This window comes from Triplophysa rosa, linkage group LG17, assembly GCF_024868665.1.
Source record: "Triplophysa rosa linkage group LG17, Trosa_1v2, whole genome shotgun sequence".
Classification (NCBI taxonomy): domain Eukaryota; kingdom Metazoa; phylum Chordata; class Actinopteri; order Cypriniformes; family Nemacheilidae; genus Triplophysa; species Triplophysa rosa.
This window is the reverse complement of record NC_079906.1, coordinates 3,367,802-3,386,187: the sequence shown is the minus strand read 5'-3', so window position 1 is coordinate 3,386,187 and position 18,386 is coordinate 3,367,802. Positions and strand designations below refer to the sequence as shown.

The 18,386-nt window shown below is 39.1% G+C and overlaps 2 protein-coding genes across 3 annotated transcripts in view; both read left to right on the top strand.

Annotated features, from left to right (window-relative positions):
* Window positions 1-4,817, top strand: part of prickle3 (prickle homolog 3) — a 49,665-nt gene extending 44,848 nt beyond the window's left edge. The window contains exons 10-11 of one of the 2 annotated variants that reach the window (XM_057356428.1): window positions 93-464; window positions 2,641-4,817. In XM_057356428.1, the coding sequence (XP_057212411.1) occupies window positions 93-464; window positions 2,641-3,062 (794 nt within the window). In that variant the 3' untranslated portion in view covers window positions 3,063-4,817. The remainder of the gene's footprint in view (window positions 1-92; window positions 465-2,640) is intronic. The other variant, XM_057356429.1, reaches the window with a different exon arrangement.
* Window positions 4,818-5,972: 1,155 nt separating this feature from the next.
* fam110a (family with sequence similarity 110 member A) lies at window positions 5,973-11,009 on the top strand. Its single transcript, XM_057356430.1, has 2 exons — window positions 5,973-6,171; window positions 8,202-11,009. Exon 2 carries the CDS (start codon window positions 8,303-8,305, stop codon window positions 9,587-9,589), a length of 1,287 nt encoding a protein of 428 aa, XP_057212413.1. The 5' UTR covers window positions 5,973-6,171; window positions 8,202-8,302; the 3' UTR covers window positions 9,590-11,009.
* The last annotated feature ends 7,377 nt before the right edge of the window (window positions 11,010-18,386 follow it).

Genomic DNA, 18,386 nt, shown 5'->3' with positions numbered 1-18,386 from the left:
ACAGGGGCCGTGTGTTACAGAGATTTTACCGTGCTACAGTTACTTTACATATTCTGGGAGACTAAATGTTTCTTTGCTTTCTCCATCCCAAGGAATCTCCTCTGAACCCCAGCCATCAGATGCATTCGACGATTTCATTGACTCGGACTCCTTTCCGCCACCTCCACCCCCTGTGTGTTTTGACCCATCTGATTTGCCGCCCCCTTCAGATTCCCCACCCACTGTTACAGAACCTGAAGAGACTCCTGTTGCACCTGTTCGCAACGGCACAGCCAGGGTCAGCTTCAGAGAGCCAATCAGCTGCAGTTATTCAGTGGAAGAGGACGATTGGGAGGAAGAGGAAACCGTTGAGGTAAACAGAAATGAAGAAGAGGAGCAGGAGGACGATGGAGAAGAAGCCGTGGGAAGTTTGGGACACAGGTTGAGGTTTTGCACTGGAGTACCATCACAGATAGACCTGCTGGGTAAGATAACGTTGCTTTCCAAAGCAATGATGTATTTAATAGCATTTTTTAGAAATAAAAAAGTATCATTATCATTTACTTGTCAGATGGGAGATTTTTCTTTACAGTTGAAAATGATAGGGACTGGTGCTGTTAGAGATTAAATGGCACAAAAATATTTTGAAAGTATCACTACTTACCATTTGATGTCAGTAATTCCAGATGCTGTTTGTTCTTGTGTGTTTTATAACATTTCATTCATGAATGCCTGCATATGACATTTAAATGCTATGGCAGAGGGGAAGGCAGTCGGTTAATCCAGTTAAACTAAAAAGAAAAATAAATAATTAAACAAAAAAACATAATGATCACTTCAAACAATTTCTTTAAAAAATATATTTTTTATGCCATATTTATAATTTAAACAAATGTAATTTTGTTTACAAATGTCTCAAATTAAACAAAACAGTCTGTATATTTGAATGCTGCCCATGGTGGACTCAATTTTCTAAGCCCATACGCCCTCTAGAGGAAGACAACACTATGTGTTATTGTTTCTCAAATGTTTTCTTACGAGCATTTTAATGTTTTTCTTAAGAATGAAATGACAGGCTTTAACAATGATTATACTAGCTTGCTCATGAGGTACCACTAAATCAGGCCCATAGCCAGGGGGTTCGGGTGGTTTGAACGACCCACCCATCACGGTCAAAGGTCTAGAATTTAAGTCAGTATTTTTGTATATTTTTGTATTGAAAATGTGTCCTTTTAAATAACAACTAATTAGGACCATGAGCGTCGGAAGCACAAAAAATGTGAGTGCAAAAACGACAGTACTTTGTCAGTAGCTTCAGTGGCGCAAGACGTGTGACAAGTAATAGTAGTTTTGACGCTATCAACCAAGTTCGAATCCACCTTTCGCCAAACTAACTCTTCTACATTTTCACATATCATATCGTACAGGCATTTATTTTTCAACAGCACACAGGAACATTTTCGTTTTTATTTTTGGCATGTTTTTCGATGCATGATCTCACAAGCATGCCATTGTCATCTTTAGTCATATAAAATAATTGGCCAAAAACAAAATTGTTGACAGTGAAAATGCTGAGTGGCTAGTGTAACAGAGACCAGCGAGAGCTGTGCAAGTAAACCAAAGTCCAACTTCAAGGATTGCTTTAGCGACAGACGCTAGAGCGCTCGTCTCCCATTCCGGACAAATGCTGGTTCGAGACCCGGAGCGGGGAGAGTAGGAGCCGTTAGTCATTTTGGAAACCCCTAGCTACAGCATCAAGCCCTGGTATAAGTTTATCATTCATTATATTTATTAAAGTTGAATGATTTATAGCATTTATTGGTAATATTAGGTATAATTATTCGCATCCCACCACAGACCTCACTAATTTTCAAACCCTAGCTACGGCCATGAAAGGGCTAACCTTAGCTAATACTGGAGTCATGAGGATTCATGTGTTAAAACTGCCCAGGCATGTTTGTTAGTTAATGTATTAATTAACACATAAAAGTAAAACTTACCAAATGGACCCTTAATAAAGCTTAGAACAAGGAGTTCTTCTGAGTATTTGTAATGAGCAGCTGGATTCGTAATGGTCCTCCGATTACACATTTTACCATTTGTATGGAGACCTCAAAATTAAATAATAAATGTGGGGGGGAACGACAAAATGAGTAAAAGAACCACCCCTTCCACAAGGCTGGCTACGGCCCTGAAATGCGTCTATCCATTAAACTTTTTAGAGTGACAAGCATCTCACGATCACATACATATACCATAAATTTAGCAATGGAGGAATTTCTCTGCTGGTAATTTGACAATAAATTCCCTATGGAGGATTAACAGAATTTTGACAGTTAACAGTCAAAATAGCAATTCCTGACTCAACATGATGTGTGGCACATTTAAATGAACCATATAATATGTATAATTTGTTGGATCGTCACTATCCTCACTTTAAAGTCACCAGAAACGGAAGTTGTGATTGTCGTCTTTTCCATATCGTAGTAGTATTCCGTTCAAGTACACTGAACAGAAAGGTTCAGTGTACTTGAGGGCAGACTGAAACCAAAAAGCAAAAACTGGAAATTCAAGAAGTTTATCATGATTGCGTAAGGCCAACTCTTCATTTTTATTCGAAGGAAAAGCACATTAATATTATCAATCTCATGTCTGTTTCAGATGGGTCCTACCATCGCAGCCTCCGACGAGGACATGGTGGCCACGTTGGCACTGAGAAGCATGCAAAGCGTTTTCGAGGCTCGCAAAGTGACAGACCTCGGCTGGACATCCTGGAATCCAGGGAAGGAGACAGCAGACACCGGTCCAACAGCGTCCTGGATGAAAGACATGGCAGCCTGACCCTGCACTCCACCCGCTACAAACACGAAGAGTCGTGCTCAACCTGCTCCTCATCCACAGATTCCGAGGAGGAAGGCTTTTTTATGGGCGAGCGTATTCCTCTGCCGCCGCAGCTGACAGGTGGACAAAAAGAGAGCGATGGACAAAGAGAGGAAGCAAAGAAAAGCAGGACAGGAAGTTTTAGGAGGAAGAGAACGCAGAGTCTCAGTACGAAAGAAAAAGACAACTGCTTACTATCCTGAGACTGAAAGAAAAAAGGATTAAAACTGTAAAATCAACGTTTAAAGGGACGTGCTGTGGATTTATAGCACATTCTGGAGTCTATCAACACCATTTTATGAACTCCTCTGAACCATGAAGCTGCTTAGTCTTAAACAAAGGTCATTAAAGTTTATGAATCACATTTTGTATGGTAAAAATAAAAGTTATCTTACAGTTTGTGCATTTGCATACCAGTATTTGTTTTTTTGATGCGACTAAATATGATCCAGTACGTAGTTTCAAAAGGGTGCTTGTTGTCACATTACTATTACAATATTATTATTATTATTTGAACCGAGGAACATTTCTTACCCTACTTTGGTTTCATTTTATGTAAAAATGTCATTTTCTTTAAAGGTAATGTCTTATCCAGTTTTGTCTAAAAATGCCGTAATAATGTAAAATAATGATTAAGAAACGAGTTAACAGCTGATATTTTTTTCCGGTTCCTTCAGCACAATAGAAGATCAGTTGCAGTGTGGGATACAATATTCCACACAGTGTGCTTTGTTGTATATTGCACCTTTTGACAACTATGGTTGGTCATCCTGATATTCTGTGCCCAGCAGTATACTCTATGGTGATTCCAAACATAGTTCTCTTTTATGTGAAAGATTATCTTTAAAAAATAGATTCTCTTTTTTACAATTACAGAGTGTTCTCATAGTTGATTTCACCCCCCTACGTCTACTGAACCATTACATTTTAAAATAGTTATTACCAAACCTGAAACCAGTTACTTTAACTAGTGAGCAGTTGCATCTTGCTTGACTAGTTTTGAAAGGACTGTGTTATTTGCACTTGCTAAAGGTTTAACAATATGAAACTTATTGAAATGCAAATGCAATGTTATTGTGTTACTGTATTTGAATATGCATTGTCGTGGCTGTATAAGTAACAAGTTAAGCAGGAGAATATTCCACAATGTTTCTATGGTATTGCTATAACATAGTATAATGAAAACCAGGAAACATAAGGCCACTCCAGGATATAGTGAAATGGTAATGTCAATTTTATATATTCATGAACTGTATAATATGTAAATCAATGTGTAAATGAGAATTTTAATAAAGACACATGACATTCTCTTTTTGTATTTCCAAACAGAGATCAAAGAATTGTAAGTTAAAGGGATAGTTCACTCAAAAACAAAATTCTGTCGTCTTGTATTCATCCTCATGTCATTCCAAACCTGTAGGTGACTCTTTCTTGTTGGAAACAAAATGTATATATTTTTTAAATGTGGGGACTGAGGTTGTTATATGGTTAGACAGATTTATTGGTCCTGCAAGGGTGATTGAGGTGCATTAGCAGCAATAAAGATGAGAGAATGACAAAAACAAGACCGTAGACAATAGTATAAACATGATAAACAAGGCAGGGAATATCCACATGTATTAAATATACAAATTTCATACAAATTAACAAGTGTAATTATAATACATATAAAGTACCAACTAACGTTCTTCAAATGTTATTGTGTTCTGCTGTCGACAAAAAGTAATTTAGTTTTGTTATATGAATTTTTACTTTTTGTATGAACTATCCCGTTGTGGACTGTACTTTCAAATTCAGCATGGTGGTGGTTTATATCTTTATCCAGATGTTGGCTGGTCCTAACTTTAAAGACTAAGGAGGTTTTTTTATCTTTTTCATTGAGGAAAATTTCATCGCCGCAGCTTGGAGACTGCTGACATTATTTTTCCAACTTAATAAAGCTGTTGTACATTTAAGTAAATTTTGTGGTAATTCTATGGTATTTTTATCAATAGAAATTCCATGTATTCCACAAATTTGGTATTTTGCTCTACTGTACTAATATGAATTTACTGTAAAGCTGCTTTGCAACAATGGAAAGCTGCCTTTAAAGACGCATGAAATGCACATGCAATAAACAGGCACGATCACATGTGAAATGTGTGTTTTTGTAACATTTTTGTGTGAATCCCATGTGAATTCCCATGTGAAACCCATGGGATCACATGTGGAGATGTATGTCATCACATGCCGCACATGTCATCCCATGGTTTTTACATGTGTTCAAATGGGATTCACACAAAAATGTTCCAAAAACAGGCATTTCACAAGTGTTATTGCTCATGTAAAACTCATGTTGTACACGTGTGAAAAAAATTTGAAATTCATGTGTCTTTTCTGTAAGGGTGTGAAAAAGCCCTATAGATGGTTTCAGCGGCAATAACATACAAATGCCATGTGGCCCAAACTTCCGGTAGACTTCCGCTAAGAATCAATAACTGTTGAGTAGTTTAATTTAATTTTATGTAATACAATGAATATACAATAAAATATTAATATAAATTAAATATTGTTATAGTAGTAGCCGCTAAGCCACATCCATAACCAAAAATACAGACCTGAAGCTACTTCGGGCCAGGCGTGTGGGTTCAATTAAACTGTCTGTAGAAGTTTTAAAAAGTAAAAAACAGCTACAGCACAAAACAGCTTTTACAGCACAAGCAGTGTGATGTTTACATCCAAATCCCATTTATGATGGACAGCTTTTGCTTTGGAATGGCACTCAAGAAATACCTACACTGGGTTGTCTCATAACCATCCTGGCTTTATTTCTCAGACCACACTGTAACATTTGGTAAAATGTGCCTCTTTAAGCAAACACGATATAATTCCTTGTCCGTCATTTTTCATTATATGAAACCACTGTGTTTGGCATTAAAATCTTCTCTTTCCTTCATGGAAATATCTTACCAAAAAGAGATTACGGACAAGAGACAGCATGACAGTATTCTCAAGGCAAAGTTTGCTCCTTTCTTCTGTGATCAGGTGACTCAAAGGTTATATGGGACTCACTTCCTGGTGTGCAAATGAGTTTCTGATTGGACAGGAACAGGAAAAAGGGCAGGAGGAGTCTTTGAAGAGATAGTCAAACTGGTCTGGCAAGTTTTACTTTCTCCTTAACAAACACATGTACCGTCTGTGACTTTATTGTCTCCCACACTCATACGAAGAGACAACCGAATCCTTGCTGTATGCTGCCAGAGCAGTGGAGATATCTACATTTACAGTTTGAAGGTTTCACCGGTGCAGTTCAGTTCCCAAAGGCAGTCACAGGTATGTGTTTGGAGTATTTGTGGTGGTTCTGTCTGTGAATGTGTGTCATTGCTAAAACTTTTAACAAATACTACCACATCTAGACTAACCCAGTAACATAGATGCTTTGTTTAGGCATATCTTCCCAAAGTCCTAACTCTGGATCATGTAAAGACATGTCGTTTCTTGTCCTTGGAATGGTGAATAGTGAAATCTCATGTTACATTAAGTCTTGTTTACCTTATCTTTTTTTGCCTTAAGGTATTGATTTAGTCCACTTACTCCGGAACGAACTCCATTGTTGTGTGTGAAAGAGACATGTAGAGAGAATGGGTTTTAAATATTGATAAAGGAGAAAACGAAAGAGCAGTGTAAAAATAAAAGCACAGAATAATAGATTGTGAAAGAAGGCCGAGGCGAGTGAGAAAGTGCACTTTAACCTTAGGTGGAGTGCTGGTTCTTGGGTAAAATGGAATGATAAACATTTAGACAGTGAGTTGATGTGTCTACATCACATCTTTTTTAGGTCTAAGTAAATTGAGTAGTGTTTTGAACAAAACCACTTTAAACAAAATACTATCTGACAGAATAAAATTTCCCTTGGGTTATCAAATGAAGAGGGCAAGAATGAAAAAACACAGATGAGTTCTCTTTAATATCTCAATTATTTCCAATAGACATCAATGAAATTTCATGAAGAGCATACGTAAACTTTTGCTTAAGTATGGCATCTCAGGAATTTCTATTCAGCAAAACACCCAGAAAACTCACAAATGTCTCATTTTTAGTTTCAGAAAAAATCCAACAATTTCAAAAACTAAGCTTTGCCAAGTCTGCAATCAAAAGTCAGTAATAAAGAAGATGGACTCAAGCATTTCTCATCAAAATGACGCAAATCTAAATGATCCATATAATCTACATTTGTTTTACATTTATATCCTAAACCATTTTAGGAGGATCATCTGAGACTAAGTTGATATTTAAAAGATAACTGAGAGCTATAACAAAAACATCTAGCTCTAGGGAGGTTTTCATGTCACAGTTTGCTAAATAAAGAATGCGTCATAGATATTAAAAAGATTTCACTGATTTTAGACTTTATCATGCATTAACTATGAGACATTGATAACTTACATCAATATACTACAGAAAATGGTTTCCTTTAAGCCACTACTAATGGATCCTAATGAGCTGCATGGTCTCATAATGGTTGCTCATACTGCTCATCCATCAATAACCTTCAGGGCACATCCGTTGTGTTTGCTAAGACTCTTTGCTAACAATCATTTGGCTACATGTTTGAAAGTATGTCTGTATGTATGCAAAGGGGACAGAGAATTTTTAACTTGGTCTTTAAACTTCAAAAGTATTCTGAGTTATAATTTTCATTAACTGTTGATTAAGTAGCCTATTAGATACTTTTCACATAGTTTTAAATATTATAAACTTTACAAGAGAGTTTTCTTGTGGGATAGCTTAAGAGACGAGAGTAAATAAAACATGCATAGAACGGAACATGTTCTTTTTTTGTACACAGGGATAATAGGAATTTACTTCAAGTCTACTTATAAAGTACAGTTAAAGGTGAGCTTCAAGTATAAAAATGAATACCTAAATAGGAATATATGTACGCTATGAGTGCAAAATAATATCTAAATAGTGACATATGATGGCAAGTTCACTTAAAGAAAACTTATACTTATGTATACTCGTATAGAGTACACATCAAAGTGTACTTTCATAAACCAAAAAACGTGCTATTGAAGTATTGACTCAGTAAACCCATGCACTTGCAGTACTACACAAATGTAGTTTACTAGTTTTTCACTTAAAGTATGCTTAAAAGTTAAAGTGGGCCAAGTTACTCCCAAGTATTGAAACAGTGTACATGTATACCACTAGTACATTGATATTAGTACACTCACTACATACAGTCTACTTAAAAATATACTTGAACTTTACTTAAATATACTTAATAACGTGAACATGAAGTTAAGGCTGTTAGTGTTTCGAATTGTCTGTTAGTGATCTCTTTCTCCTTGTCTCCACAGGTGTACGATAAAGAAATCCAGTGTTTCGATCCCAGATGAGTTAATGAGGAATGGTACTGGCTTATTCTGAGCAAAGAAGTTGAAGTTGTTTGTTTCCAAGTATGTCAATTGACACTCTACAACCGTCTCCACGGCGATTCCTAAAGCTGGCTGAAACTTCTGCCATGCCAAGTCGGAACCCAGAGTCCCGTTGTCCAGTCAAATCATCTCCAGGGACACGCAAACCCAGTGCAGTAGAACGTCTGGAAGCGGACAAGGTCAAGTATGTCAAGAGCCAGCAGGTGGCTTTAAAAAAACAGCAGCCCGTCACTTGTCCATCCAACAACAGCCAGAGTGGACCAGGTGCTCAACAGCCGACTAGGAAGGTCCCTGCACGACCCACTAAGTCTGAGACTCCTCCCCTTGACCTGGAACATCTTTGCAAACTGATCGATGGCGTTGACGATACAACCACCACTGCGGTGTCTACGCAACCTATCATCACTGAGAAAGTCCAAGAGGATGCTGACCCATGCAAGTCCCTCTCCCCAACTCTAAATGCGTTGGAAGAACCTTTAGTTGTGTCATCTCCAACAAGTCAAGGAAAAGCAGATGCTTTAGGTGCTAATGGATGTCCCGTCATGACCGTACGGAGAGTCGATGTCAGGCCACAGTTACCTCATACGAGGATGGCTGGTAGACCACAGCTTCAAATCCGCCCACCAGGGCAACCCACCATGCCGCAGGTTCCAATGCAACTTTTGCGTTTTCTCAGGCCATACACACAGCAAAATCAGCACCACATTAATTTAAAACGCCTTCAAAACATTACAAGTGCCTCTCGAGGACCCATTAAGCCACCGACCAGTCCTGCCCAAATCTCACCCACTTCTAAATCTCCATCAAGCCCATTTACCTCTCAGCCTTCCCCCATTAAACCAAACACTGAACCTGCGTCATGTACATCTCCTACCCAAATGACTCCAACCTCGGTACCCCCATTCCTTAATGACTTCCAGTCACCACCATCTCCAGCCATCACTCACCGCTCGTCAACAAGCTCCAGGAAGCGTCCTTCCCTGACACGGTCAAAATCGGATGTCAGCGACTGCTTTTCACGGGCAGGGGCGGAAATTGAGCGCTTCTTTAATTATTGCGGGCTTAACCCCTCCGATTTAAAGGAGTTAGCTAGACCAGGTTCCGACATCGTGTCTGTTTCGCGTCTTCGCAGCGCCAGCGCCCCGGCATCTGAGCGTACAGCCGAGGGTGAGGAAGAGGAGGAAGAAGACGCAGCAAAAGATGAACGCCCTGGATATGGCATTTCTGTTATAGAAAGAAATGCACGAGTTATCAAGTGGCTTTATGGAATGCGTCAGGCCAAAGAAAGTCCCAAGGTGGCCAGTATGTAGGCAGTCCTCAACTTCAAGCTATTAAATTGAAATGTATTGCAAAGCAGCTTTCTACAAGTATTGAGAAAGTTGAACAATCATGTGCAATAAAGAATTTATTGTGTGTCATTTCTGTGCCAGGAATTTTTTTTTGTTTGAGTGGCCCACTTGAGAAGACATTACAACATTGGCACAACAAATGGCTTGAGTTTGGTGCACTGGTGGCAGATAAAGAGAGTGTTTAAAATCTGTTGGAAAAGAACAAGTATATTGAAATGCTTTTTGGTTCGACTAGTGCAGCAAAACATGTTTCTCTTGTAACTTTTTGTCTCTATAATGTCGTTATTGTTTGTCACCATTGTTTCTAGTGTCTAATGTGTGCTAAGAATCACTTGTTGTTAGCATGATAGCAGGCACAAATGTTTTCAAACAATAACAGTGCTTACATCTATAAGCTCTTGAATATAATTTCTTGCAGTTGCAGTGTATAGTAATCTTAATAGTATAACATGCACATTATTTCAGCTAATGATGAATATTTATTATTATTTTACTACACTGTATGGAACAATTCTGAATATTGTCATTGTTTATCGCTGCATTAAAACTCATTTTTATTTATCATAAAAACATGAACTAATGTTTTTTGGACAGTGACCCCAATGTTTATATGCAACATATACACAAACATGTAACTGAGTAAATTTTAAAGCTGTGAAATCAATGTTTAAATTGAGTCAATGTAAGTAAAAAATAAGTAAATCTGAGTAACTCAAATATTTCTATTAGAATTCCCTAAAATTATTAAGTGTATGTTAAAAATAGTTATTTAAATTAATTAGTTAATTAAATTATTATTTTTTCCCATTAAATAAACTTAAATAATATATGTACATTTTAGAGAAATTAACTGTTGGATTTGTAATGTCACACTAAAAAAAACATCAGTTAAATGGTTTTAAAAGACTTTATTAAGTTAATATAGCTGTTTATTTTTGTGATATTTCCTAGGACCACAGAATTATTTTTAAGAGTGAAAATGTAATATTGAATATCAGATTTAAAGGGATAGTCTACCCAAATAAACTAATTAATTTGGAAAAATGACAATGGTAGTCAAAAGTGGCCCAGAACTGGTGTCCTACATTCTTCAAAATATATTTTTTTGTTTTCAACAGAACAAAAAAAAAAAAGTAATTTTTCCTATGTTAGTCAATGGGGTCCAAGAACTGTTTGGTTATAAGCATTCTTTCAAATATCTTTCTCTGTGTTCCTCAAAACAAAGAAATGTATAGTCTTGGAACAACTGGAAGGTGAGAAAATGATGTCAGAATTTTTATTTTTGGGTGAACTATCCCTTTAAGCTCAAAGCGCATCAGATCGTGCTATTAAATGACAGTCCAAAACCAGATGTGACAGTTTGATACTGAAGAATTAGCCCTGCAAGATTAAAAATAAAAATGAATTTAAAACAATCGGTGTCTGTTGTATTCTGTTAGGCATTGTTCTGTACAACATTTACAAATGCAAATGCAAAAATTTATTACAGTTTTTTACGATCACTATGACAATTTTTTCAATACTTTTAACAATTTTGCTAAACTCTTAACACAGATAGCACAACATCTGTCTGTGTAGACTATACAATTAACACATTTATTGTTGCTTTGACACAAAATGCATACAGTTAACACAAATTTAAAATGCTTGAACTTCTTTTACACACAAGCTCAACCAAGACCAAAACAATGTAATTTTACTGCCAAATTTTCATATGCTTTCACACTATATGTCAGAACAGATAACATCATGTTCTGAACCTAACTTGTAGGCTAAAGTCAAAGTGAACAGCTGTATGTATATATTGTGAACTGAAACACAAATATGCCCCCTGTATTTTATTCCATTGCTAATGAGAAACAGCTGATCAAAGTTATGCAAATATATACATTACAGCTGATTCCCATATAGGAAACACACTCAGGTGTTGAGGTTCTTTCAATTACATGAGCATATGGTATAAAGTAAAAAAGGACCTCTTTGGCCTGAATTTGTGTGGAAAAGGAACATTACAGAGCAACACACACACTAAGAAAATGCCTGCACGAAGGAGAGGAAGGCAAGTACCAGGACAAGGGAGAGGAGTGGGACAAGGACTAGGAGGGAGAGGAGTTAGAATGTGTGGTGGCGCTCAAAGACGGGCCAGAGCTAGGGTAACTGATGAAATAAGAGCTACTATAATAGATCATGTCATAAACCATGGGCTATCATACAGAGGCTGGTGAACGAGTACAGCCAAATCTCAGCCGGGACACAGTGGCATCCATTGTTCAGATTTTTCGAGAAACCAACAGGTAGGATATTGTATGAGAGCTTCTACTACTGCAAAGTGTAAATTTTACCATGTATTACAGTGACTGTATGCCTCCTGTCTCTAATATGTAACACTATTTTGTCTCTCTAAGGATTCAACGTCTACCTCCCTCAGGGGGCAGAGGAAAGCTCCTAAATGAAGAACAGGAACTTGCAATTGTCAACATGGTGATTGCTGACAATGAAATGAAATTGAAGGACATTCAATCGAGAGTTGTGGAAGACAACCTTGTCTTTGGGAACATTGCAGCAATCAGCATAACATCCATTTCTCGGACTCTAGCTAAACACAGAGTGCAAATGAAACAACTATACAAAGTTCCTTTTGAAAGAAACAGTGAGCGCATCAAAGAACTCTGTCGCCAGTATGTCCAAGTAAGGTTATGCAATACAGTCATTACTGTACACTACATAGTGTGTTTTGCAGTAAACTTCTCTATAAACCTGGCGTACAATAGGACATACAGTAAAGCATTTACACACATTGTGTCTGATTACTTTCAGAGAGTCATGGAGTTGGAGGCCAATCAAGTCCCTCATGAAATGATCTACGTTGACGAGGCTGGCTTCAAATTGGCGAAAAGGCGTCGGCGAGGAAGAAACATAATTGGCAAAAGGGCCACAGTTACTGTGCCGGGCCAGAGAGGAGCCAACATCACCATGTGCGCCGCAATCTCCAACAATGGTGCACTCCTGAATAAATGTGTGATTGGCCCATCACCGACCACCTTCTCCTGTTTTTAGAAGACTTGCATGAAAGACTTGTGCCAGAGGTAGAAAGGGGACAGGTGGTAGACCTGTCAATATGTGATCACATGGGACAATGTGGCATTCCACCATTCCCGTGCAGTCACAGCCTGGTTTGATGCCCATCCGAGGATGATGTCCCTTTTCGTTGCCCCTTACTACCCTTTCCTCAACCCCATTGAGGAATTTTTCTCAGCCTGGAGATGAAAGGTTTTTGACCATAATCCACAGGACCAAATGTCCCTCCTGGATGCAATGGATGCTGCATGCCAAGACATCACAGCTGAACACTGCCAGGGGTGGATAAGGCATACCAAAAGATTCTTCCCAAGGTGCCTTGCCAGAGAAGATATCAGATGTGATGTGGATGAGAACATGTGGCCAAACGCAGAAGACCGGGCCGATTAGATTACATTTATTATTATTATTTTTTTAATTCTTCGGTGGTTTTTTTTTGTTTTTATATTCACATAATACAGTAAATGACAGCTGTCTTGCATATTTTTTTTCTTGTTTTCTTTCTTGTTTTTCTAATGCAAATAAAGTCTTTACTGCAGCAATTCTGTCTCTTTTTTCCCCCACATAAACCGTTCATTCTATAAAGCTACTCTGAGATTGGTCATTCAATTTTTGTATTTAATTTCTGCAGCAAAATAAACAAAATAAACCCAAATAGAAAAATAAACTGTACTGTAAAACACAATCTATGATCAATGCAATATACTCTCTATTTTATAAGAACAGACCTGACACCTAAAACAATGCAGATTCTGTAATTCCATTTGATGTTAGTGTTTTTATGATATTGTGCTATGAATGATTAAATGTTCCTGTTGGAAGATAACATGTATTAGTGTTTTGGACTAATAATTTGATTTTGAGACATGTTTGCAGTGTTTTTGTAGATGTAGTGTATTGTGTTAGTATATTATTGTAATTTGAAAATTAGTGTTGGAGTTTAGTTTGCAATGTGTGATTTTGAGCACGAAATTAACTGTTTTGTCAATTGTGTGTTGTAGGTGTGTTGGTGCGTTAAGAGTTTAGGAAAATTGTTAGAAGTATTGGAAAATATGTCATAGCGATCGTAAAAAACTGTAGTGTGTTGTTCCCTCTTGGCTATAAAAATAGCATTTTTGACGAGGTCACAACATTCTTGTTACATTTTACTTTTCATACTTTCCTGTTATTAAGGACAGGAAACCATTGCGGCAGAAACTTTTTAGACCGGATTTGACCTCGCTGTTTTCTTTCTCTAGTCCCCATTCCATTTCTCTATAAATAGTTTGTGTATATCAGACTTCTTTAGCACATGTATCTTGCTGGACAGTTCACCCGTAACAACTTCAATGACAATGAAATTCTCAGTTTTCTGGTTTTATGTCGTCATGTGTCTGTGGGCCCAGATCCATGCTCTACACTAGTTCATGTTATAATCATAAATTGGAACAAACTCCAAATAATCCTATAGATCCTTAAGTGTGGAAACTTTCCTTAGTAGTCAAAGCGCTCCATGTGTAGTGGAAAAGAGCCAAACATGTTAAAGCAAATCTCCTCAAACACAAAGAGTGATCATGTCTGTTTAACAAAATATATCTTGTTTTCTTTGGGGCAATAGTAACCTTGTTACTAACAGCTTTACTGTAGCTCAGTGGTCAGAGCATGGCACTAGCAACATAGGTTCGATTCCAGGAATCCCGGGGATATAAGTGTCTGCCAAATGTGTAAATGTTTTAACCTGATGGCTGTGTAGAAGTGCTCAGTATCCTCATAGGACACAACCAAAGTCAAGCAAGTTTAATGCAAGGTTGCATTAAAAAAAAACTTTTGTGGTTGTTTGGCCATATTTGTGTAACAATCTCACAGATGAGGAACGATGCCACACAGGAAACTGAGGAATACGTGAATTTTAATGAGTCCAGGCAAACTAACAAGTGCTCAGGTAGAAATGGGGAACACGAACCAAGATCCGACAGGCGGATGACATCAAAGTACCCGCGAGAGCGATTCGAAAGCAAACATTTTATGGTTTTTCGAATCGCTCTCGCGGTACTTTGATGTCATCCGCCTGTCGGATCTATAGGCACCGCATCAAGTCGAACAAGCCTACAGTGGTGTAAAGTATTGGAGTAAATGTTATTAGTTACTGTACTTAAGTATCTTTTTGGCTACTTTGTAGTTGTACTGAGTATTAAAGATATTAGCTACTTTTACTCTCTACTTGACTACATTTTTGAACATATGTACTCTTTACTCCATTTGTAATGACTAATGCAGTTACACATTACATTTTGCATGGCACCTATCTTTTTTTGCAGCAGTTTATTTTTGCTACAGAATCATTCTAATGATTCTCACATAAAGTACCTTGAAATTGAAAATCATTCATATTTACAGGGCATTGAAGGTACTATAATCTTGTGGATTTTACCCTAATTTACTAAAACTTGTCAACATGGCTTCTTTATGTGAATACGAGTGCAGTATCAGGTAGTTGTCAATCGCTGGCGGTTTATATGTGAAATGAGGACATGACTGCAGCTGGCGATGAGGCCAAACCAGCATGTCCAATGCAAAAAGGCTTTGACTTGAAAATTTTACTTAACATTATTAGGATTTTGAAGGAGTTTGGTTTACTTATGAGCACTAGAGTTTAAATGAGACTTGGGTGTTTGTAATAGACGTAGATTATGGTGTAGGCCATGATTTGTTGCAATTTTGAGGTGTTCAGTATGATTATAAAAAATGTATGATTATATAAAATTTATGATTTAAGAAAATAAATGCGATTGCTCTCCTCATGAATCAACTGTTTTTCACTGACAAGTCTCTTAAGTGTTGAGGACTAGTGCTTTGAGCCTACATTCAGTATGAGTAAAATACTTAAGTACTGTTAAAATCAGACACTCTAAGACTTTTACTGAAGTCGTTTTGGAATTGGTGACTTGCAACTTGTAATGGAGTAATTTTCGCTGCAAGGTATATGTACTATTACTCAAGTATGGTTTTCAAGTACTCTTTACACCTCTGCACGCCTATAGGGATTAAATAGAGTCCATGGGATGGGGTTCAGGTGGAGTGTAATGATGAGCGTCAGGTGCGGGGTAATCAATGAGGTCAGAGGGGTGCAGTGCATGATGGGAAATGTAGTCCTGGGGTTAAAAGTCCGGTGATAGTGATCAAGCGTGACAGGAAGTGGCTTTTGTTCAGGGGGCGTGGCTGACAAAGGCGGGGCAAATGTTACAGTACCTCCCCCTCCCGCAGACGCGTCCTCACGCCTCAACGAACCAGCAAGGGAGGGGGGGTGGTGTCTCAGGTGGTGGACGAGGGTTAGCCGAAAGGGAAGGTGGTAGGGCTGGGGAGGTGATGACAGATGGAGGATCCAGGGGTGAGTGCAGTGCAGGAGGTGAGTCCAGAGACCAGCCAGGAGGAGGAGGTCCCAGGGAGGAGTCGAAGGAGGGAGGAGCCATGGTGGAGAACAGACAGATGTAACCCTGGGGAAAAGCGATGGAGACGATGAGGGAGGAGTCCAGGATGGAGCCAGGCAGACGGAGGACTGGCAAAGGAGAGTTGGCTGCAGGGAGCAGGGACGTGGAAGTGCTGGGCGGGACCAGCGGGGGCATGGAAAGGCTGGGCGGGACCAGCTATATCAAGTCTATATCGTTTGACCAGTCCAAGAGTCCAGAGGCAGTTTGCAGCTCACCTTCAGTGGCGGGAGTATGGGCGGGGCTTCCCTCAGAGCCCTCGAAGTCCACCAGGACTCCCAGAGTGGCAGACAAGGTTGCCGGCTCAGGCACCTGGTCAGACACGTCTCGGGGCTCAGGCTCCAGGGCAAACGCAGGCTCAGTCGCTGGGTTGCGTGCTGGCGTCGGTGTTGCGGTGGGCTCAGGTTCTCCATCTGCCGTGACATCAGGCGAGGCTGGTCTCTGGTTCGGGGCAGGATTCGGGGTTTTCGGAGCACTGGACTGCGGAGGATTGAGGCGTGCATCCCGAGTGAGCCGAAACAACCCCGCCATTCACTGCCGGAACTGGATGACTACTGTACTCGCACTCACCACTTTCCCCGATGCAGAATTCACACCCCACTGCCTGGAGGACTCAGTTAATAAAGTCCTTCAGGGGGTATTCATCTGCATCGGGAAGCATAATGAGAGCGAGTAGCTCATCATCCAGTCCAGACAGAAATAAATGGTTGCATTCGGGGTCGCTCCAAGCCTCGAAGAAATCCTCCGCAAAGCTGTATAGCTGTATAAGCTGAGTCTCTGGAGAGGTGATGTCATAGTCCAGATCCAAAAGGGGGTCAGTGAAGGGCTCTAGGGTGGCGAAGGGGTACGGTGATGTAGATGGTGAAGGAGTGGTCATTGCTGTGTTTAGGTCCAGTCTTCTGGAACAATCTCCACAGCAAACGTTACAATTTGCAGAAGAAAGACAGACAGGTTTAAAATATTTATTTACATTCCTTTTACAAGATCAAGTGCCACTACTATGCAATCATAGTAGGAGCCACGAGAGAGAGAGGAGAGAGAGAGAGGAGAGAGAGAGAGGAGAGAGAGAGAGAGGGAGAGAGAGAGAGAGAGAGAGAGAGAGAGAGAGAGAGAGAGAGAGAGAGAGAGAGATGTGAAAGATGTGGAGATGTGAAACAGAGATGGATCCTTACCAAATACAGACTCAGTGATCACAGTCTGGCCGTAGAGAGAGGCAGACACAGACAAACATGGCTTCCAAAGGAAGAACGAGTCTGTGCACACTGTGACACTGGTGAGGTGGAGACAGAGACACACTTTCTCCTTCATTGTGATCAATTTAAAGATGTGAGAGAGAAACACTTTCACAAAATGTCAAAGGTCATGCCAGAGTTTGATAGATGTTCAGAAACAGAGCGAATGCAGATGTTACTGGGGGAGAAGAGACACACATCAGCTGCTGCTTCATTCATCTATCAGCTGCACAAACTACTGCCTTCATCTGCTACAATCAATGCACATCTACACTCTTGACTTTATTACATTCTCATGTTTCTGCCTGAAATATACTTTGATATTGAGATTTTATTTCCATATTTCATTTGTTTACTTACATATACTCTATTTTACATTTCATTCTATATTTATGCCTTACTCAGCACCTTAGTTTAATTTTTTTTTTAATCTCATGTTTGTACTTAATTTATGTCTTTTGTTATATGTTCAATGCTTTGGAAATATTGTAAGAACACGCAATCATGCCAATAAAGTACCTTGAGAGAGAGAGAGAGAGAGAGAGAGAGAGAGAGAGAGAGAGAGAGAGAGAGAGAGAGAGAGAGAGAGAGAGAGAGAGAGAGAGGAGCTTACCGATTGGGGTCTGCCCACTCCTGCTTACAAGATATGGGTCAGTAACTGGGTCAGTGATGGCATCCCACACATGATGATCAGGACTATCATAGAAAGACACAAAAGACGCCTCCATCTGCAGATGTAGAGTGAATATAAACACACAGGGAATGAGGGATGAAGGTAAATAAGGAAATTACAGGGCATTTCACATGTAAGAGAGATAAGATTGCAAAGATGTACAAAAACAAAACAGTTGAAGCAGTTAAACTAAAACTAGATTTTTTTTAACAGAGACAGGAAATGGCAGGATGAGAGAGGGGAACAGGAGCTTGCAAAGGACCATGAGCCGGGACTCAAACACAAGTCCACTGTACTGTAAAAAAATCAAC

Excerpts from the sequence above, each read along its gene's own strand:
- fam110a (XM_057356430.1), top strand. The coding sequence starts at position 8,303 with ATGTCAATTGACACTCTACAACCGTCTCCACGGCGATTCCTAAAGCTG.